Source organism: Phaenicophaeus curvirostris, chromosome 7, assembly GCF_032191515.1.
Source record: "Phaenicophaeus curvirostris isolate KB17595 chromosome 7, BPBGC_Pcur_1.0, whole genome shotgun sequence".
Taxonomy (NCBI): domain Eukaryota; kingdom Metazoa; phylum Chordata; class Aves; order Cuculiformes; family Cuculidae; genus Phaenicophaeus; species Phaenicophaeus curvirostris.
The window spans coordinates 17,593,456-17,614,412 of record NC_091398.1 but is presented as its reverse complement, the minus strand read 5'-3'; the positions used below and the strand labels follow the sequence as shown (position 1 = coordinate 17,614,412).

General features: G+C 37.4%; 1 protein-coding gene across 7 annotated transcripts in view; it reads left to right on the top strand.

The window, feature by feature from the left end:
• OSBPL6 (oxysterol binding protein like 6) overlaps nucleotides 1-20,957 on the top strand; it is a 94,437-nt gene that overhangs the window by 47,740 nt on the left and 25,740 nt on the right. For all 7 annotated transcript variants that reach the window (XM_069861029.1, XM_069861033.1, XM_069861031.1 and 4 more), the window contains exons 3-9: nucleotides 11,632-11,727; nucleotides 14,952-15,074; nucleotides 18,356-18,409; nucleotides 19,125-19,238; nucleotides 19,358-19,522; nucleotides 19,650-19,782; nucleotides 20,210-20,313. In XM_069861029.1, the coding sequence (XP_069717130.1) occupies nucleotides 11,632-11,727; nucleotides 14,952-15,074; nucleotides 18,356-18,409; nucleotides 19,125-19,238; nucleotides 19,358-19,522; nucleotides 19,650-19,782; nucleotides 20,210-20,313 (789 nt within the window). The remainder of the gene's footprint in view (nucleotides 1-11,631; nucleotides 11,728-14,951; nucleotides 15,075-18,355; nucleotides 18,410-19,124; nucleotides 19,239-19,357; nucleotides 19,523-19,649; nucleotides 19,783-20,209; nucleotides 20,314-20,957) is intronic.

Sequence of the window (20,957 nt, the reverse complement as noted above, 5' to 3'; positions counted from 1 at the left end):
GGTATGGGTGGGGTATTTGATTTGGGGGCTGCTGGGTTTTACATTGACAAGGCTTGAAAATTCTGTCTTGCTTCCTCCTTAGACTTTTCATGGCAGCTAGGAGAAAAGAACCCTTTCTGAAAGGGTAAAATGTATGCATATGGAAAGTGATGTGACTGGATGAAACGTCGATGTAACTTTCATTGTCATATGTGAGGATAACATCTGATATTTTTAGATGGTTAATGACTGAAATCCTCTCTTGATATAATTCTTGTCAAAGTCATACCAGCAATTATGGAGCAGTTTCCCAATTAATTATGGTGAACGAGTGTGAACATGACTATGATAAGTCATTTCAGGGAGAGTGGAAAATGTCGTGCTTTGTATAATGCTGGCATTTTAATGTAGCTTTTTTATTTGTGTAATATACATCACCTAGGAGAATTAGCAGTCAGCAAAAGCTTTGACATTGCAAATTTGCAGGGTCCATGACCAAGTAATTGATATATGAACAGACTGCTGAAGCCAGCAATAACCAAGAAACTGGGTTCAGGTTTTTGTCATCGTAGGAACTTTGTCGTCATTAATTTCCCTCAAAAGCATGGTTAAAAGCATTAGATAAAAGAAGGGCCAGGACCAAACTGGTCTGTTTAACCTCTGATCTGAGCAGGGAGACAGGATAGTTATGACATCCTCGATGGGGGATACTTTAGAATGTAGCAGCAGTTTTTTCTACTGTGGAGCTGTTGCAGAGCTTAGAACCCCTGTGGTTTCAATTATAAGGGGAATCTCCCTAAGTAAATTGAAAAGTCCCTATGCAAAGTTGAGCATGAAAACTGCAATTCTGACAGCATTTTTTGTGCACAGTGCTGGAAAGGGAGATTCTTATTTTTTAACCCTTGTGAAACTCTGAAAAGGCTACTCATGTCATATTCTGTTGCACAGCAAAAAGGAAGGAAGACTGACACTGTGATTAGAAAGTAGAGCTATGATAAAGTCGTATTTTATGTATTCATTGTGATGGGTGTACATTCTTTAGAAATATTCCATATTTTATTTATTGACTAAGTATGCAAGTAATACTGCAGACTAATAGCTTATATATTCTCTGCAATGTGTGGGCAGTAGTATTGTGCTGAGAGGGTAGAAAGACGTAAATACATTTAGAGAGTTAACAATGTGAAATTTGGTAAATTGGGGCCTGATCGCAGGCTATTAAACAGAGGGAGTGGTACGGGAGGAAAGTAGTTATAATGAAACTGTGAACAAAGGAGAGATTTGGCTTTTCTGGCCACCATTTAGCGGGTAGGTAATACATGATGTGAAGTGGATTTAGCAATGTCTGCTATTTTAGATGTGAGGATCCTCTTCTAATGTCTCAATTTTCTTTTGGGGGCAAGGTTACCAGCTGTTGTCTCTTTCTCTGCTTCTATTTGTTAGGTTGCTTTTTCATCAAATCTTTGGTTGTTTTCACACACAGCAAACACAAAAGGAGAAAAGGTTTTAGTCCTATTGCATTTAGCCTTGTGTGGTCACCTTTCTCCTAGGAGAGTTTTCTTATTTCAAATGACTGTTGTCTTTCAGCCCTATTTAAAGAGTGAAAGATAGGGCCTTTGTAGGAAAAAAACCCCAAACCAAACACAAACAGATTTTCCAGATCAGCCATCATCTGTTTTTCATAATTTAATGTTGAGATATTTTTTCGTACCTGTAGGAGCAAACTGACTAATACGAGAAGATGTGTACTCAAGGGATGCAGAAAGGGACCTTAGTTTATAGAGTAACTGGAAGATTATAAAAAAGTTATTGTAGTAGGTGAGTCTGGGCTTGAAATGTATGGTACCTCTCAAAAAGGACTAATAATTGTTATTCGGATATAGGGATGCACTAGCGATCTAGACCTCATAGTGCTATGCACTGCATTAAGCATGTATTAAAAGGTAGTTGCTAGCATTAAGTGCTGATTAGATGAGGCGTAGACTGGGAGCAGAAAAAGAGAGAGGTGACTTGTCTGTTTTCTCTTTCTTCAAGTAATGATAAAGCATGATGCGAAGGGATGTGCATAATAAGAAAATATCCTGGGTTCTATGTCAATGCTATGGTTGGACTCAATGATCCAGTGGGTCTCTTCCAACCTGGTCATTCTATGATTCTATGATTCTATGATTCATGCTTTCAGCTAACATCAAGAAGAATAAAAGTAGAATTATGAAAGGAAATCTCTTGGCTAAGAAAACCACCATCAAGTTTTTCCCAGGATATCATGAGCTGCAACTTTTTCATAGATGTACTGCAGGGACCATCAGGTTCTCTGAAGTAGGATTCACATGGGCAATCAAGCAAGTGGGTGGTGCAGAATGGAGAAGTTAAGAAGTGCCAGAAGTGGAGTGCTCAGCTGTAGAGTATAGAAAGCAGAAGCTACTTGATTTAGGGAATGAGACTTTTGGTCAGGAAATGAGTAAGTGAAAGAAATTAATAGGGAAGAGAGAACCGGGTGGGCTTTATGAAGTTGTAGGACATGAAACAAAGAAGCAAGGATTGGTTTGTACAACTGGTTGGAAAAGTAAGGGCAGAGTAGAGAGAAAGAAAGCAAGGGAAAGGTGTTTTCCTGTGATCAGGAATGTCTGAGAGAGTTGGTTGATGTGTAAAAGGGGAAAAAATTGGTCTCAACTAATCTTTCATTCTAACTCGATGCTTAAGCTCTTTTTGTGTAATTATTCTAAACAATAGCAGATTTATTTTTTCATCTGTCTCACAGAAAAAGTGGTTTAGTAGTCGAGAATGAAGTTACTTACTGCAAAATACTAAGATTTAAAATGAGACAACTGCTGTCGCTATTGCTTTAGCTTCAATTGCTGCCAGACCTTTCCTGGCAGCTCAATGCGAAGCAGTAGAGCAGTGGCATGGGAAAGTTCATGGAAGGAGCAGCTCTGGAGGAAGCATCTATGGGATTTCAGACAGTAGTGCTTTTTCCTTGGTGTAGGCTAGGTCAGGAGGGTAAAGTCCATCATACACATATCCATCTTGCCTACTGGAAATTAAAGTAATTTGGAAGAGTTTATCTCTTTTCACTGTCCTATTTATTTTAGCATTTTTGGTGCTTTATCTGGGAGCATGAGAACACTTAGATGTTTTGAGAGTTCATGAAGTGATTGGAGGGAGTATTCTTGCTCATGTAGATTAATTTTTTTGTTTCAATATATTGAGATACCTCAAACTCAACTTTCTCTTTGTTTTCATCAGTTTCAATCAGTGACACGATATGAAGGATGCTTTTGTGGCTTCATTAGAGAATTCAGCCTCATAAACAATGACAATATAATAGACTGGCATTTTTACCATGCGTGCCGATCTGTCCAGTATGCCGTAAGACAGTATTGCTCAAATAAGATTGCTATATAATATAACATAATATATTCCATGTGAAAGAAACATCTCATGTCACTATGTCCCTTCTTCATTCTTAAATCGAGTAGCAACCTACATGCTCACTTGCTGCTGACAGCCTGATGTGGCTTCTGGAAAAAATTCTTGATGATTACCTGTAATTTCACTTGTTGCTTTCTCTCTGTGACTTTAAAAGAAAAGCAGGTAAGGCTGGACAGTTGTCTAGTAGTTAAGGTACAGACCTGAGAACATGGAGCCTTATTCCTAGCTTTGTCCAGTAGCAAAGCATAGACTTTTAAGAGCTTTTTTACTTCTCAGTAGTTTGTGAGAATTATTTCAAAGAAATTATTAACGTCTTTGAGAGTTTCAAACTGAAAGTGCTACTAAATGCCAAGTTCTGTTATTATGGTGATGTAATTCTCTTTTGCTCTCTTTGCTAATTAGCTCTCTTCACATAGTACAATTGAGGCAGCATTAGAGCAGGAAGTATTAAATAAGTACTTCAAAGGGAACAACTCACTGGAGCGGGCAAATGTTCTGAGGGACCTAAGAACAAAGTGGCAAAATTGTTAACAAAATCATAAAATTATTCTTTAAATTGGTTAGTTCGTGCTACTGTCCTAGATTTTTTTTATGAATCTCTGGCCTTGATAGGGTCTGCAAATATTACTTAGGTTCAGGAGGTCATGGGTCTTGCTTCTGTATCTGAAAAAATGTCTGATACAATGGATAGAGTAACTTAGGAACCTGTAGGGCACCCACGTGAGCGTTGCATTAAGTTCAATGCCATAGCACTTGTCTTAAGCGTAGTCATAAATCTCAGGCCTGTTATATTCCTTTTTCATCACTCAAGTGGATAACGGTGAAGTGCTTGGTGAGTGAACATGTACATATGGCAAAATTGGACCATTAGAAGGTAAGGACTTTCCAAGTGAAACTCTCTCAACTATGTATTTATCTGGGAACAGGATAGGAACCTGTGTAATTAAGAATTGGAGTGAGCTGGTGCATATTGAGTGCAAGGGTGCGGTAGGCATCCCTGAACGCTGATGCCAGTCTGTGTGTGTGTGTGTGTGTGTTCGTGTTCAAAGTATGAGGCATTCCTGCTCCAGCTCTGGGAGTCCTTGGGGGCAAAGCTGCTGGCACACATTGGCAGAAACACACATCCAGGGACCCAGTTCAAGCTGGATGCATTGGGCTTGCCGTCTGTATGTTATGAACCCAGCCTGCAGGCAGACAGCAGATGTCCCTTGTCATGTGCTTTTATTTCTGCCTAAAATTTTCACAATTTTCATGGCAACAAGAAAAAGTATGTCTGTGTGGATGCGCACTGGATGGGACCTCTCCAATCAATAGATATCTGGATCAAGAGTGCCGCTGCCCTTGGAAATATCTATAGTGGTTTGGAGACAGGATCTCCCAGAGAACAATGCTGGAGACAAATAGAGGGGAGATGCTGCCTCTTTCTAAGAGATACTTGGCCTTAAAGCTGTTGAAGGAATGAAATGGGCTGGAGCAGTCAAGAGGAGACAGATACCTTGCTCTGTAAGGCAAGCTAGCACTATGTCTGAAAGACCTGGGAGGAAAAAAAAAGCTGTGCAGGAGACTTGATTAAGTTCTTGACAGTGATAGTGTGCATGCCAAGCTGTCCCACGGTGCCATGTGTACATGTTCTCTGAGCTTCATAAACACTGTTATCTGAGTTACCTTACCTCTAGGTGTGCTTTACAGACCACATGAAGAATGCTGAAGTTTGGGTATGTGTTATGAAGAACGAGTGCTTATTTTAAACGGTGTCACTTTGATTAGAAATGGTGTTTGTAGCTATGTTCTATTACAAAACCTGGGAAATTGCTTGTGTAAAAGCTTAACTACCCATGCAAGTTATGACAGATAATTTAAAGCGGTGTCTTCAGAACATGGTCAGTCTTGTATCCTTCCTGTCTCATTTTTTTCCCCTCTGCCATGCTTGCACCTCCATACCTACATGCGCATGTCTCACTTTCCTTGAGAAAATAAAAGGTCCGCTCGCACTTCTTAAAAAATTAGTATTCATACTATTTAAGTGTCCTCAAACATAATTGATACTATTGTGATATGTACTCATTTTCTAACTGCAACTTGATCCAAAGTGGTCTGACTGGCATCGTTGAAGAATGTGTTTGTACATACAGACACACACACACAAATTCAGAGGGAAGAAGCGCAACACTTCTGAAGTGCTGTTTAGGATTTCTTGAAAACGGGTTGAGGGGGAGGGGAAGAGGAAAATATACATGATTTTCTTTTCATTTCCTCACTAGGAAGAAACAAAAATGAAAATGAGAGAGGGTGATGGCAGGTATGATATGAAGGCTTGTGTTTTCAAGACACTCAGGCGTGATTGGGATTATCCACATTCAAGACATACAAATGTATTAGGCAGAATAAATGTGTATTAGTAAAGCTGTTTGCTGTCTGACATCTCTCTTTTTGTATTTTTATTAAATACCTTATCCAGGAATTAAAAATGGAGCTGTTTCATCCAGACTTCTTTTTTTCCCCATAAGGGAAAAAAAAAAATCTGGTGAAGCATTTTTCAAACTCCTTTTTCCCTAGCTCCTATATTTTTGTACCGCATATATTGGAGTTTAAAGGATATTTGGAAAGTCTCAATAAATGGGCAGCTTGCACAAGGATGTGAAAGTGAGCCCTGGGAGGAAAGGGCAACCATTTTAAAAGTGAAAACTGCATATATTTTCTGAAAATAGAGTACTTTAATTAGTTAACAAATGAGCATATCAAGGAATGGTTTTCTTTGTGTATGTGATTTTATTTTCCCTCCCTTTTTTAACATCAGTGCTAATAAAATGAACTGCCAATCTGAGACTGTTTAGCAAAACATGAATCCTTTTCATTGTGATTATTTAATAGTCATAAAAAAACCCCTTTGTATCATTAGCAAATATTTGAGTTTTCTCTGTCAGGTATTATCAATTTGTTTGCTCTGTTTTGAGACAAAGGTGTTAAATGTGTCCAAGTAGAAGATTGTCATTACCGACTCAGACTGTGACTTGGTCATCATTCCAAACTATTATTCTGGCAAAGAAGATTTCTGTTAGAATGATAGCTCTTTTTTGATTTATCCAGTTGTGCTAATACTTCCCCCCAAGAAGCTTTTCAGAGGAGCAAGAGATTATTTTTCTTCAGAGTTTGTCAAAAAGTACCTTGAAAAGCAAAGGCGTTTTTGCTTTCAGAGCCTAAAAGCATTGATGTGAAGTGCTACATACAATACAAAGCTACATTTCCAGAACAGGCTGACAGATTGCTCCTAAGCTAACAAATCCTTGATGTTTTTAACACAGGAAGAGTGTATTTTGCATAGCCCAGGAAAGAATTAGAGACATACATAGCTTTATGTTATTAATATGCTGTCAAATTGCTGCTTAGATATACTTGACTTTCAGTAAAAAGATTACATAGAGAAAATGTTGCTCTTGAGCACGTTTCTGTACAAGAGGAAGAGAAGGAAAAAAATAGGCTGACTACATATGCTGTTCATAAAGTATTGTTTAGTTCCTTTGTCTGTTGCTTGGTAGCCAAGGTCATTGAAAACAGCTATGGAACATTGTCAATAGGAGAGTCTAAGGATGAGAGTAGGACTATGGTTGCTTTATGCAAAGAAAAAAAAGAGCTTGAATAAAGAAAGAAGAAATACATTGATGCAGTTGTTTTGTTTTGCATTCACCCTTCTCTCACATATGATGTTCAAGACTATCTTTATTCCAACATCAACAGAAGGGAAGCCAGAGCTGACTGAGAAGGAGCCTAAGATAAAAGCCAATTTCAAGGTTTTTCCGTTTGCAAGTAATATTGCAGATTAACTCAGCATATATCATAGCTCTAGTTTAAAAAAAAAAAACTAGTAAAAACTGGCATGTCTGTAGTCAAATCTGTATCTAGCTTACTACTGCTGCAGTATTTCAACTACAGAATACTTTGGTTTTAGTTGAGAGAAAGTGATTAAGCATTGCACTTTATAGTAAACAGAATTTAAATAAGAACACAAGTTTGTGTGGGGGTAGCTTGGTTGCAACAAGAATGCCAGTGAGCAGCAGACAATAAAAGATGCACTAGTTAGTCCTTTGGATTGATAAAACAAAAACCCAGAGAGAAAAGCTCTTTAAAATTACTGTTGTAGAACAGTGTGTGGCAAGGCCCCATTATTATGGACGTTGAAGACTGCTGAATACTGCAAACAAGCAAAATGACTCACCGATTGTTTTTTATTAATTAACAGTTAGCCACATGTTATGCACATTTCTGAACTAAAGAGAGTATGCATCCAATGTGATAAATCCCTCACCAGCTTTTTTTTTTTCTAATAAATGAATAAATTGTAAATTAGAGAGAGCTCAGCGTGTAAAATAGAATTTATTTCCATTAAGTAATTAAGCAGCAAAGCAGAAAGGGAATTATGAATGTCTGTCCTTCACTAAGTTTCATATCTCTATTTACCCAATATCCCTCTTCTTTCATTGCGATGTCAGATTCAGTTAAGAAGCATTAGGCTCTTCAGCCCCTGGCTTGGTGGCAACCAGATGCTCTATGTACTAGCATTTGTTCTGGTGAATGGGTTACTGAACTCTTAACAGAAACAAAGTTGGCAAGATTTATAGAAAGATATTGTAAAATATGTTTTCTATTCTTTCTGTCCAAAGAAGATGAGAATATGAAACAACATCATATTGTTATTCTCTCTGTCAGCGTCCTTCTCCCTCACACATCTTTGGGAAGCAACATGAAAAAAATGCAGGGCAATATCAGCATTTGTGTTCCCTGCCTGTAGGCTTGCTAGGGATGTTTCAGGACAAATACGTGCTCACATATAAAATGTATGTTGTGAGTAGTCTCAAAGCTGAAGGAAAATTTGTATTTAGGACTAAGATTTAGGAATGGGATTACACAGCAATTTCAGTTAAACTTGTAATCTTGTTGAATTAATTTCTAAGAGCACACAGAATTTGATGGTGTTCGTGTTTTCCTCCAGAACAAGCCAGCTGTAGCACACAGGTAGTCCTGACGCATGAGAGAAATCTGGAAGGGAGCAATGCAGAACTTACCTGTGTTCCTGGGACAAGAGAAATGAAAGTACCAGGGTGATTGATGGGTTATTAATTTTTCTGTTTGTATATACAAAATCCAGAAGCTGTATCGATCTGCCTCTTTCTCGCTTTTCTTCTCAACAGAATTTTTTAACTGCTTCCTTTACCAACTCCGTTTTTCTTGTTAAAAACAACCCCAATCCCCTTTGATAAATACATCAAAATCTGAACAATTTTTATTTCTGTAATGCTAAATAACTGAACTCCTGCATTATAGAAATACCTGCTTTTCAAAATGTGAAATAATTGTGTAATTTTTAGCTGTGATTTTGCAGAAAAATAACATGCACTAATGGAAAACATTTTGCACTAAGTAGTGTCTTGTAGTATTATGCTGGAGAAATGTCACAAATCTAAAGAAATTATTTTGTTTCAGTGTAATGTTGGTCATGACCGAAAATAATTGGAAAGCATACATTTGTAGACAACAAGACAACATGTCTTGAAATAAGGAATGTGAAGAAGTCAATTTTAATTTAAAAGTGTTAATTTTCTTATTTCCAAACAAATAGTTGAGTAAGTCAGCATTCATTAGAGTACTGTTAGCTAATAATATATTTCTCAACTGAAGTGGAACTGTAATGACTGAGGACTGTTAAAAAAATAAAAAGGCACAAAAACCTCTTTGCCTTAAAATCATGCAACTGAAAATGTCACTGGCAATCTGGCAAGCTGAGGGCTGTTGGGTTACTCCACTCTAAATATTGTACAAAATGAAATTGCAGTTATGTAACAACAAACTGCACCGGCTGCTACATAAGAGACCTTCAGAACATCTGTGTTGGGCATTGCTCCATCTGAAGATGGAGGGATTCCTGCCTGCCAAACAAAACTGGCAAGAAAGTTGGAAGTCCTGATTATGCTAATCAAGCGACATTTTAATCTTGCTTAGAAGAACAGATTTAGGTTTTCTTGTATGTTGTTTAAATGCGGTACTGTGTGCAGAAGTCATATTTACTCTATTCAGTGAGAAAACATTACCATAGATTATAACTAGTAACTTTGTGGTGCTCACCTCAAATAAGCATATTAAATTATTTGATATGTTATGTAGGAATTGTGGTACATAAATGGAAATGTTTTTCTCATCAGACTAGTAGTAGACATTGGGCTGAATAATAAGACTAGTCTTTCTTTGGTAATGGAGGAGATTTCAAAACATAGATGGCAAAGCTTTTGCTGGTTACCCCTGGGGAATGTGGCAGGTAACATAATACTGCTGCTTTTCCACATGCTTCGCTGTAAAATTAAATTAAAAGTAGCTGAAAATAAATGCCAACTCTTGTTGCATAGTGGCAGGGATGCTTATTAATCTCCTTCGACAAACAGAGACAGTCCCCATCTTTTCTTATTCAGAGTTGCAAACTGGAAGAGAGCAATGAAAGTCTGTGCATTGCTCTGCAGCAAGATGTGGTCTCTGTTTCATGTGCATTTATATGAATAGCTGTGTTTGTTTTCCATTTAGATTGGTTACGGTCCTTATGTACTCGGTTATCTGTACAAACAATAACTTTTACTCTGTTGTTTGTAAGTATTTTTATATTCCATGATTGTTTCTGCTGTCCCTTGTACCTGTGTAATATCTTCTTCAGTGGATGTAAAGAAGCTTAACTGTAAGCAAAATACAATTGCTGTTTTCAGTTGAGAAAATCTTACCCTCCTCAGAGGGCAATTGCAAGTTTGTCATTTTGCTACAAGTCCTGCAAATGAAATAGCTTTATTTCATGTCAAAGTGATACTACTTGTTGTGGTAGAATTCTTAGCAAATGAGAATATGACATGGAGCAAAATTTCACCAGAGAACTAAATGCCAATCCAAGCAGACAGAATGTGGTTATTTTCTCCTGTTCCAAAAATGCTTTTCCTTTTTCAAAATATGAGTGAAATGATTGTGGAAAATGGGAAGACATTTTTAGATGTCTTTTAAGAACAGCAGGTTTTTTTCAGGACTAGTAGTGACATTATGCACTTAATTTTTGTACCATGCTTTGAAGATAGAAAATTTTATACTATTATCATGCATAAAACCAGCTGTTATGGTTTGATTGTTGCATTGCGTAAATGTTCACCAGCAAGCCCAACCCAGTAACTGATCTTTGAGAACACATGTAATCTATTAAAAGCACTCGTGTAATGAGTTCCTGCACCTCAGCTGACAAGTCAGTAACAAAATGCTAAGGTGTGATAATGAATATGTTAGACCCAGTAATACCTTACGTGCAATGGCTTGCTTCAGAAAAGAGTGTAGGACAGTGCCAGGTGCACAATATGTATCCTCAGTGTCCTGTATCTTAGCAGAAACCGTAACAGGTCTGGCTAGAGAGGTTTATTGACTCAGAACACATTTGTGCATTTATGTTATGCATGGGTAGTATTTGGTATCTTTTGACCCATGATGCTGATGTTGTATATAACGGGTGTAATGGTTAGTTGTTACTTAATATGTAAGTTGCTGGCTGACAACTGGCTGAACATGAGCCAGCAGTGTGCTCAGGTGGCCAAGAAGGCCAACAGCATCCCAGCTTGTATCAAAAAAGGTGTGGCCAGCAGGAGTAGGGAGGTGATCATCCCCCTGTATGAGGTGCTGGTGCGTATCTCAAATACTGTGTTCAGTTTTGGGCATCTCACTACGAAAAGGACATTGAGGGGTGGGAGCGTGTCCAGAGAAGGGCAGTGAAGCTGGTGAAGGGATGGAGCACAAGTCTTAAGGGGAGCAGCTGAGGGAACTGGGACTGTTTAGGCTGGAGAAGAAGAGGCTGAGGGGGACCTTATCACTCTCTACAACTACCTGAAAGGAGGTTGTAGCGAGGTGGGTGCTGGTTACTTCTCCCAAGTAACAGGAGATAGGACAAGAAACGGCCTCAGGTTGCATCAGGGGAGGTTTAGATTTGATACTAGAAAAAATGCCTTTACTGAAAGAGTGGTGAAGCACTGGAACAGACTGCCCAGAAAAGTAGTGGAGTCTATATCCCTGGAGGTGTTCAGAAAAGCATGTAGATGTGGCACATGCATTAGTAGGCATGGTGGTGTTGGACTGACAGACTCTGTGATTCTATGATTTTAAAAGTAATGTTGAATGATAAGTTGTTACCTTTAATTATCTTTTTTTTTTCCTTAGAGTGTTCATATTTTGGAGCGGAAGGCTTCTTCAGGAAGCACAGACCCTTCTTTAAGCAAGCAGTTCCTTGAAAGTGACCATATATCTCTATCTAAGGTAAGCAGAACTACAGGCTGCAATGTGGGTGATGTTTCCCTCTGTAATCACAAAGTAGGCTGACTAACAGCTTTGGGATATTGTTTTGTACCATTCTGCTAATGAACATATTGTGAGCCTGCCTTGGAGCTCCCTATTCCCTAGGTGTCAAGAGGGGCAAATGATCTTTAGTGGATGCTACATTAACAAAATTGAAAATTTCGTTGTTATTGGTGGTCTTGGTGTTTTTTTACTTATGGATGACCCTGAGGAACAAGTTTTATGATCTCAGAGTGTGGAGCTGAAATGGACTTTAAGAAATGATCCAATCCAGTCCTCTTACTAAAGTAAATAAAATAATTTCCAGTTCCAAAAATGCTGCTAATCAATAATGATGTAAATTTAAAAATATGTCCTATTGACATTCCTTGTGAGTAGTTTCTTAAACTTTGAAATTTAAAAACTCTTGTGGAGATTTTCTTTCCTGAGGGAGAGAAATGGCTAGAACTGTGGGGGTAACGCCGCCAGTTCCTGAGAGGTGCAGCCTTGTGTATGGTGCTTTGCAGTCAACTTCTTCCTGGCTGAATTCCTCAGTTTTGGGATACCTGGTTCCAAATAATCAATTCCACTTAAAGAAGGCTTAATTTTAAGATACTTCATATAAAAAAGGAAGATTGTTTCTAAAAGGTGAGGGTACTGCGATGGAATATTTGGTGGATAAGAAAAATCTGAAATGAAATGTCTGTAAATTCTGAAACAATTGGTAAAACAAGTTCAAAAGAAAACATTCTGTTCATCCAGGAAAAATGAAATGGTTCATTCTCTTTTATTTGGAAAATAAATAGTTTGCAGACAAAAAGGCTAGATTCAGAAAGCTGTTCCTAGTGGCTTCTTTACTCCCAATACCCAAGGCATATACAGACTCAGGGACTGTAAGTTGTTCTTGTGTTCCCCTGGTCCTGTGGAGCTGTTTCTCATGCAATATGTAAGGAATTGTAGAGGTCCTAAGGTACTAATGCTGTACTTTAGAATCAGCATTGAATGAGTACCCCTCAAATCACTTTCACTCTGATTTTCCCCCATTTCTGGCTGCTCTTGCATTATGTCTCTTGTATTGGGCATATCTCAATATGAGATATGATGAGGCATAGTTAATTAAGATTGTTAGGATGGTTTAAACAGCTTTAAGAACAGCTTGTAACACTGCTGCAGCAGAAGACAGGTGTCAACATTGCACTGAATAATTGCTCGGTTTGTACTTCAATATCAGGCCTTTTGTTTAAATGAATAGCTGTATGAGATTGTGTGATTTCTAGTTCAGAAGTAATCAATATTGTTGTTATCTAGTAGATAAAAGACTTATGCCTTCAGCTGATCTTCTAAAGGAGAAATCAATATGGTGAAGAATCAGGTGGCCGAGTTGTGGAGAGAGAACCTCTGCTCACCCCAGGAGACTTACAGTTTAATTTGCCCCTCTCAAGTGCCAAGTGCTGCTTTGTAGGGAAAAAATAATGCATGTGTGCTTCCCTCTGCAGTAGTGGAAATGAATGTCCAAGCAAAACACAGTGAAGTAAAAAAGGATGGTTCTTGAGTGTGGCATTTACAGGCACTGGGATAGTTCCAGTTTATAGTTACACAGGGAAAACTAAACTGAGTAAACATTTCTATTTAAAATTTATTACAGTATGTGTTATTTGAGATAGAATTTTTCACCCTTCTCAAAATAACAAGACCTTTTTGAAAATAGTAAATTTGAAATTTGCTGTTACTTTTTAAATCGTATTTGTGTAATAGTAATATTCATGTTGTCAGGGCTGTGTAACGTACTTGGAGGTGTTACAAAAGACTGGCAGTGCTTGGCTTTCAACAGTTTTGTGGGAAATGGAGGAGACAATTTTTTTTCCCTTTAAATGTTTGATAATATATGACTGACTTCCACCCTCTCCTGATAATATTTCATAACATTACTTGGAGGTGTAACAGATCAGTTGAGAAAATGCAAGTTTACAACTTTATAGGATACAATTAGTAAAGTGGAGTCTTAATGAGCAAGCAATAGGAGATTTTTAAATTGGTACAGAATTTTGTTGATTAAAGTAGTAGCAAGAGGACAGAAATAAAGGCATGACTCTTTTTTTTCTCTTTAAAAAAGTGTTGTTCTTCATCTGTTCACTATGGTATATTATGAGTCTGGATTGAATTGTAAAAGTTGTCATGCATAAGAAGAGGTGTGTACAAGAAATAAGCTTTCATTTGCTCCCTGAAAGGTATACAGCATCTGAAATGATATAGTTCCTATTCTTTTCTCTAAAGACAAAATTAGTTAATTTCCCCATAAATTTCTCTTAATGCAGTGAAAATGAATGCAGGAAAATTTTAAAAAGATAAATTTCCTTTTGCAGATTTTTAAACTTGCAGTTAGCCTGTGAAATTGTCATAAAATGCCTTTCAAGACAAGAGCTGTCTACATTCAAAACCAACAAAAAACCAACCTCTTCTACTTGTTCTGATTTCAATGAAAAAATAGCTTATCCAGAATCAATGTAGCTCATACTTCAAAGATGAGAAAATTTACAGTTGTTATGATCAGGGAATACCACAAAGGGAAATGTTAATATATGCCCATATATTTAACAGTACAGTTTCTTCCTCGTTTCATCATGTGATCCCATCTTTTTTTAGAGAAGGAATACTCTGAGTGAAGGTACATTTTTAATATGCAGATTCTGCCCATAACTCACCTGCAAAATCTCTTCAGTCCTTTGCTACAGTGTAGTGGTAATTTGTGGGGTGCTTTCTGTGTAAACTTAACCGGTGGTCAGAGCCACCTGCACTTCCACACTGTTCCCTCCAGTGGGAGATCTGACCTTTCTTATACTTAGCCACAATTTGATCATGTTTTCATGTATTTGTGTGTATTTATTTCATTGGGATACAGTCCTTGTTGTGAACAGTGTGTCCAGACTCAGTCTCAGATTGTTATTCAGTTACAATGTCAGACTTCTTTAAAAAGTCCAACTTCCTTTTCTTTATGGTAAGGATCAGAATTAAGAAAATATTCATATTCAGTAGTTTTACATCAGATACAGCAAGACATAATATAGTGACCGTGTAGTTTAGTATGTAAATAGCCCAGCTCTTCTTACTCTTGTCTTATACTGGAGAATTTATGCTATGTGTAAGTACTATTTTTCATCGTGTGTGCACAGTTGATTAAGCAATGTGTCTTCATACTCTTTCACCAGGAACCCGACAGCTGGGAGATCATAGAGGGTCTGAAAAAAGGCCAGACCAATGTCCAGAAGCCAGACAAACATGAGGGTTTCATGCTGAAAAAGAGAAAATGGCCTTTAAAAGGTTGGCACAAGGTAAACATCTCATAAAACAGCCAAAAGATTATCACCTTGTTTTGTTAGCTGGGACTTTTTGTCTAGACGAAGTTAAAATGTTGAATAACTGCGTAGGATTTTGGTGCATGACTGCTTCTTCAAATTGTATAAAGAATTAGTTTGCACACACAGCTTATGGCTTCTGAATTGCAGTTCCTGCTGCCTTAATGTTGTATTCAAAAGCCAGGCAGAAGCTGTAAATAATGTAGCAGATGCCTTGTGGTTTAAGAGGTTTAGTAAGTATCCCTTTCGTTCTTTCCAGTGTATTATAATAAAAGGTAGTTGTGTACTAAGATTGCATTAAGTTGACATGAAAGTAGCTTCATGATAGCAAAGGAGAGCTGACGGGCTTTTACGTGGACCCAAGGTGTTTGTGAGGGAGAGCATTCCCCCTCAGTTGTGCTGACTGGGCAGATTTGCTCGACTTTGTCCCTGAATTTTGCGTGTCTTGATTGCAGTCCTTAGGGCATGCAGTGGGGCTATGCACTTTTGACATTAGATGTCTTGATTTGAAAGAAAACAATCCACCCCAAAACATAACACCAAATCTCCTGTTTCTATTTAGTTAATGTGGAGATGTAACTCCATGCATAATTCTACCTTTCGTTAGCCCTAAACTTGGTCTTTCTCTGTAGTTTATATAATAATAATTACATTTCCCCCCCTTTTTAGCAATAAGATGTGTGGCATTGATGCTAATCTGTGCTTTTGTAGCTGAGTGTACTTGAAGCAGAATTATTTTCTAGGACAGAATGTGTCCTACTGCAAAGGACAGTGAAACCATTTGTTATAAATGATGTTTATTCTGTGAAAGCATTAATTTTGTTTTATTGCTAAGCACTGTGAGACTTACTGTGAGTCCAAATGAAGTCCCCACTGGTATATATTACACCTTTTTTATAATTTCTGAATGCTGCACTAACTTGCGCATATGCCTGCCACTCTTTCTCATGCATGCATATTTGCCTCAGAATTTTTGTTACTTAATGAGGATTTGTAGTTTCAGAAACCAAATACATAGGCACTACTTGACTTAAGTCTAGGAACATTAAAGGATTTCAGATTGACATGCCTGAAACACTGCAAGAACAGAAAAGGAGAGCTTAGTACAAAAAAAAAAAAAAAATCCCAAACAAGCACACCAAAAAAAAACCCCAAGCAAAAAACCCTAACAAACCACTGCCACCCTCCAAAAAACCCCAAAACAATTAATTAGTTTTTTAAGAATATGTACAAATACCCACTGCTTCCACTCCTTTAAAACATATTATGTCAATATGTTATTTCTTGGATATGTATCTATTTCAGTAGGGGGTTTTGTAGGAGAGCAAGAGGAGTCCAGCTTTCACAGTTCTATAAAGGAGCTCACTACTGATGATCTGGTTTTCATGTTAACTTTAGAGCAGTTACTTGTAAATAATTTTTAATGTAATTAAGAGCTTCACAGCATCCTCCTCTGCTCTGCCTTATATTTCACCTAGGCATTTGTGCTGCACTTATGTTTACAAACTGCAGATTTGTTAATAAGTTTCTTTTCTTTCCCCAACTGCTGTCTCCACATCCTGCAGTTTCCATACGACTAGTTTGTGCTGAGAGCCCAGTGGGAGGTTTCAGAGACAGTAATTTTAGCTTCTGGTGTGTTAGTGTTCCTCTCACAAAGCCATACCATCCTCTGTCTATTGAATGTTGCATGTCATATTCTGGTAGTTCTGAATGTGCTTTAGTAGCATATCAGGAATAATGTGTATAACTTGGAGAGTAGTTTCTCATTTTCCAAGTCTGGTGTGCTTTGGAATGAAATACAAGAAAAGTTCATTTTCTTTTGTGTATGGAACTTCAAGAGGCAGAGCAATATGCAATTATGTCATATTCTTATGAAGTCCATTAATGATCATAGCTAGTTAAAAAAAAAAGAACCAAAAAACACCCTGTTGTTTTGACATCTTATTAAAGAAGTTTTGTCTCCAGGAAAGCGCTGCTTTCTCACTCTGTGTGAGATATTGGTGCCATCTGTTGTGCAACTGACATAATTGCCAGAACCATCTTCAAGAGATGTTTTCTGCCATATAACTACTGACCCTGCTCATAGTGTCAGTTTAACAGGTTCACATCATGAAAATGTTGTCCTTCACTTCCATGCCCGACAGCTTAGACTGTTTAGGTTAATATTTTGCTGAGCTCTATATTTTTAATATAGATCAGTGCTTTATGTTAGACTCTAAAAATATGTATTAGTTTCTATTAATTAGCATGTTTTGAAAGGTAGCACTGGTAAACACAAATAAGTAATCTCATGTAAAGGCTAGATTCCCTGCGAGGCTGTATCTTTCTGCTGTGTGCCTAAGTCTATGCTAACTTGTCTGCAACACAGCCTGAGTGGTCTGGTAAATACAAGCTAGGGCAACTTTAATTGTGGGAGAAACATATTGTGAATAGGGATTTCTGCTCTCTGCTGTAAGAAAGAACCACTCAGCAAAATAAAGGTGTAGCAATGTCACAGATAGGCATCATCAGTGCTGGTATCTGTGTCAGTGAAGATGTAGTGGCTTATGTGATATCGGTGACTGTCACTCAAAACATATCACACATAACCTGAGTATGTTGCTGGGAATGTTGTGACTTTTACATTTACATTAATACCTTTATTGGTTAGATTACAGCTGGCAAAGTTATAATCAGTCCAAATTACAATCTGCATAGAGGCCTGCCAAGAGCCACAAAGTTTTGGATGGTAGAGCAGTGTCTTGCATTCTGCGTTTTTTTCCCAGCTGGAGATCAGAGAGACCACAAGAACATCCATATTTGGGTCTTCCTTTTGGAATGTAGATTTTGCACACAAAAAATTTTTGATTTCTAGGTAGGGAAGGTAGGTTGTTAATTTGAATTGTGACCAGCTTCTGTGGGAAGAAAAATCAGAGGAAAATGAAGAAACAAACATAAGAAAAGTTAGGCTGAAGTAGTTATTTTGTATTTGATGAACTGGCTGGAAAACTGGAAAAACAATACCCTGCATTATTGAGGTTTGTTGTTAAACCTAGTATGTAATGTTGAAAAAAAAAGAATCCAGTTTTAGTTTCTTAGAAGATAATTGTTGTTCAAAAAACAAGCAAGAAAATGATTCATTTTTGTGTTTATCCTCTCTTTCCAACCCAAAAAGATTCCTCAATGGCTACAGACTAATCCTTTTCTTTTGCAGATGAATTATTGTACATAGTTTAAATTGCATCTGCTCTTTAAGAAAGTTTTTTTTTTTCTTTCAGAGGTTTTTTGTCCTGGATAATGGAATGCTGAAATATTCAAAGTCACCAATTGATGTAAGTAAAATTGAAGACCACTTTAGAATCTGTCTTGGAATTCAGCCTGCCAGGGTGATTAAATCTCTTACTCACTCTAGGCATATTTATGACATTGCCTAGATGAAAGTTTTTCTTGGATACAAAGAGAGATCTGTATATGGAAAGCATGTAAGGTTTTGGTTCTGTCTTCTAGAATTCCTCCTTTTGTTACCGCTGTGAAAATAAAAGCTACATTATTTAAAGTAGTTTATTTAATGAAGGTGCTTCAGAGATTAACCTGACCATGTTTTTTTTTCTTTTTGAATTCTTATGTCAGTCAGAGCTGATTATTCTGACATACTTGGAGAGGACAAAGAAGTGATTACAGTATACTCAAGACATAGAGGGTAGCATTACATTAGTTAGATCTGATACCAAGCAGTAGTAGCAGGGAGTTGAGTACTGTCTAATTTCCTTTGCTTCTCACTTACCTATAACTGTGTAGTGGTGTGAACCGACACGCTTGAACATTGGAGTTGGCTCTTCACCGAGCACTTCTTGTGAGAAACTTACCTGTCTATAAATGTAATAAGTGGTTAAGCTGACTACTACAGTTTTTGGGTTTTTCTTTATACTACTTTATATTAAAATGTTCATAGAATGGGAAACCATTTCAGCACCAGATATTTTTTCTGATAAATACAGTGAAGAAGTGTACCATACAACCAAATTCTCACCCTGTTTTTTATTTTAGATACAGAAAGGCAAAGTCCATGGGAGCATTGATGTTGGTTTATCAGTTATGTCTATAAAAAAGAAGGCTCGTAGAATAGATCTTGACACAGAAGAACACATCTATCATCTGAAGGTAAAAAGTGGTGCAAATGCTTATTATTGTTTAATCCATAATGGAAATAAATAAAGCTGTGAAAGTTGTGCAGAAGAGTATTATTTTGAGTGTTTTCTTGAGAGTGAATTTGTTTCCAGGTGAAGTCCCAGGATTCATTTGATGCATGGGTTTCAAAATTACGCCACCATCGGTTGTACCGTCAGAATGAGATTGTGAGATCTCCAAGAGATGCCAGCTTTCATATATTCCCTTCGGCCTCTACTACAGAGTCGTCACCAGCTGCTAATGTGTCGGATGGAAAGGTACATAGTGCTCTTTTGTCAAACACTCATGCTTACTGGGCTTGCTAATGGACAGATTTATTTTCTTATTCTGAAGTAATATGGTGGTTAACTGACTTGATAATTTAAACATTTTATTATGCCTTAGGTGCAACAAAATAGCTTTCCCTGGCAGTCTCCTATACCTTGCAGTAACAGCCTTCCTGCCACCTGCACTACTGGTCAGAGTAAAGTAGCAGCCTGGTTGCAGGACTCTGAAGAGATGGACAGATGTGCAGAAGGTTAGTCTTTACCTATTCATTGCTTGTTCTTTCAGCAAAACTTATTGTTGATGTAAAATAAGAATCAGTCTGTTAACTGATTAAGTTGCATCTTTGCGTGTGCGTGAAGTAGCTCTTCAGGTAATTAGATGCTTGTGGCAGGAACTTTCCTCTTTACATGTTTTGGGATGTGGCTTTTAAAATTTATTTTAATTGTCTTAATGGATATCATTGTTAAAATATGATCAACTTTTGAAGTCCAGACTTCTTGCTTACTCCAATAGTGCTTAACACCTCTAAAAATAAAGTTTTTACTTAGACGCCTTACTACCAGGGATTTGGGCATTTAATTTTTATAATGCAATAAAGTGCCAGTGGTGGATATCATGGGGGGAAAAAAAAATTCCAAACTGAAGCACCTAATGTATTTTTGGTTTCTGTCTGTTAGATCTTGCTCACTGTCAGTCAAACCTCGTAGAACTTGGTAAACTTCTTCAAAATTTAGAAATACTACAGAGAACTCAGTCAGCACCAAATTTCACGGACATGCAGGTAAATATACTTGTACATAATTCATTACGTTGATACATTTGTTCTTTGCATTAAGAGAAATACAGAGGTGTCTGTTAATTCAGAATGGTTTTCTGAAATCATAGCAGCTCTTGGATAGAAGTTTTATCTTATCTGTTAATCTTAGTGATGTGTAATAATGTTTAATGTGTAAAAAAAATAATTAAGATGTATAAATTGAGTTAAATAGGATGAATCAAATGGTCAAGTCATTTGCAAAGCAAACCTGAGAACTGTTAAAATAGAAAATGTCTATACACTGGAATAGTATTTAAGGGGCTTTTATTTTGTGGAGTAAGATACCATTTTAAGTTTCTTAAGGAGTGGAGATCCAAAAACCCTCAGAGAAAGGTCCCAAGCATTGGACCGATTCCCAGAACTGGGTAAGCTTTCCTCTTGACCACAAAAAAACAAGAGCAGATCCTAAATCCTAAATACTTTCTTCTTTTTTCACTCAGTCCCCTTGAATAGACAAATCTTCCAGTGGTGTTTGGTGCTTTGAGAAGTCTAGTTACAAAGAGGTAGTGCAACTTACCGTTAGTTTCAAGGGGGTGTGAACTCTGCATTTCTTTGAGTACTCCTAAAGTAGAAATCCATAAGGATTTCAAGATCTGGTCCTAAGTATT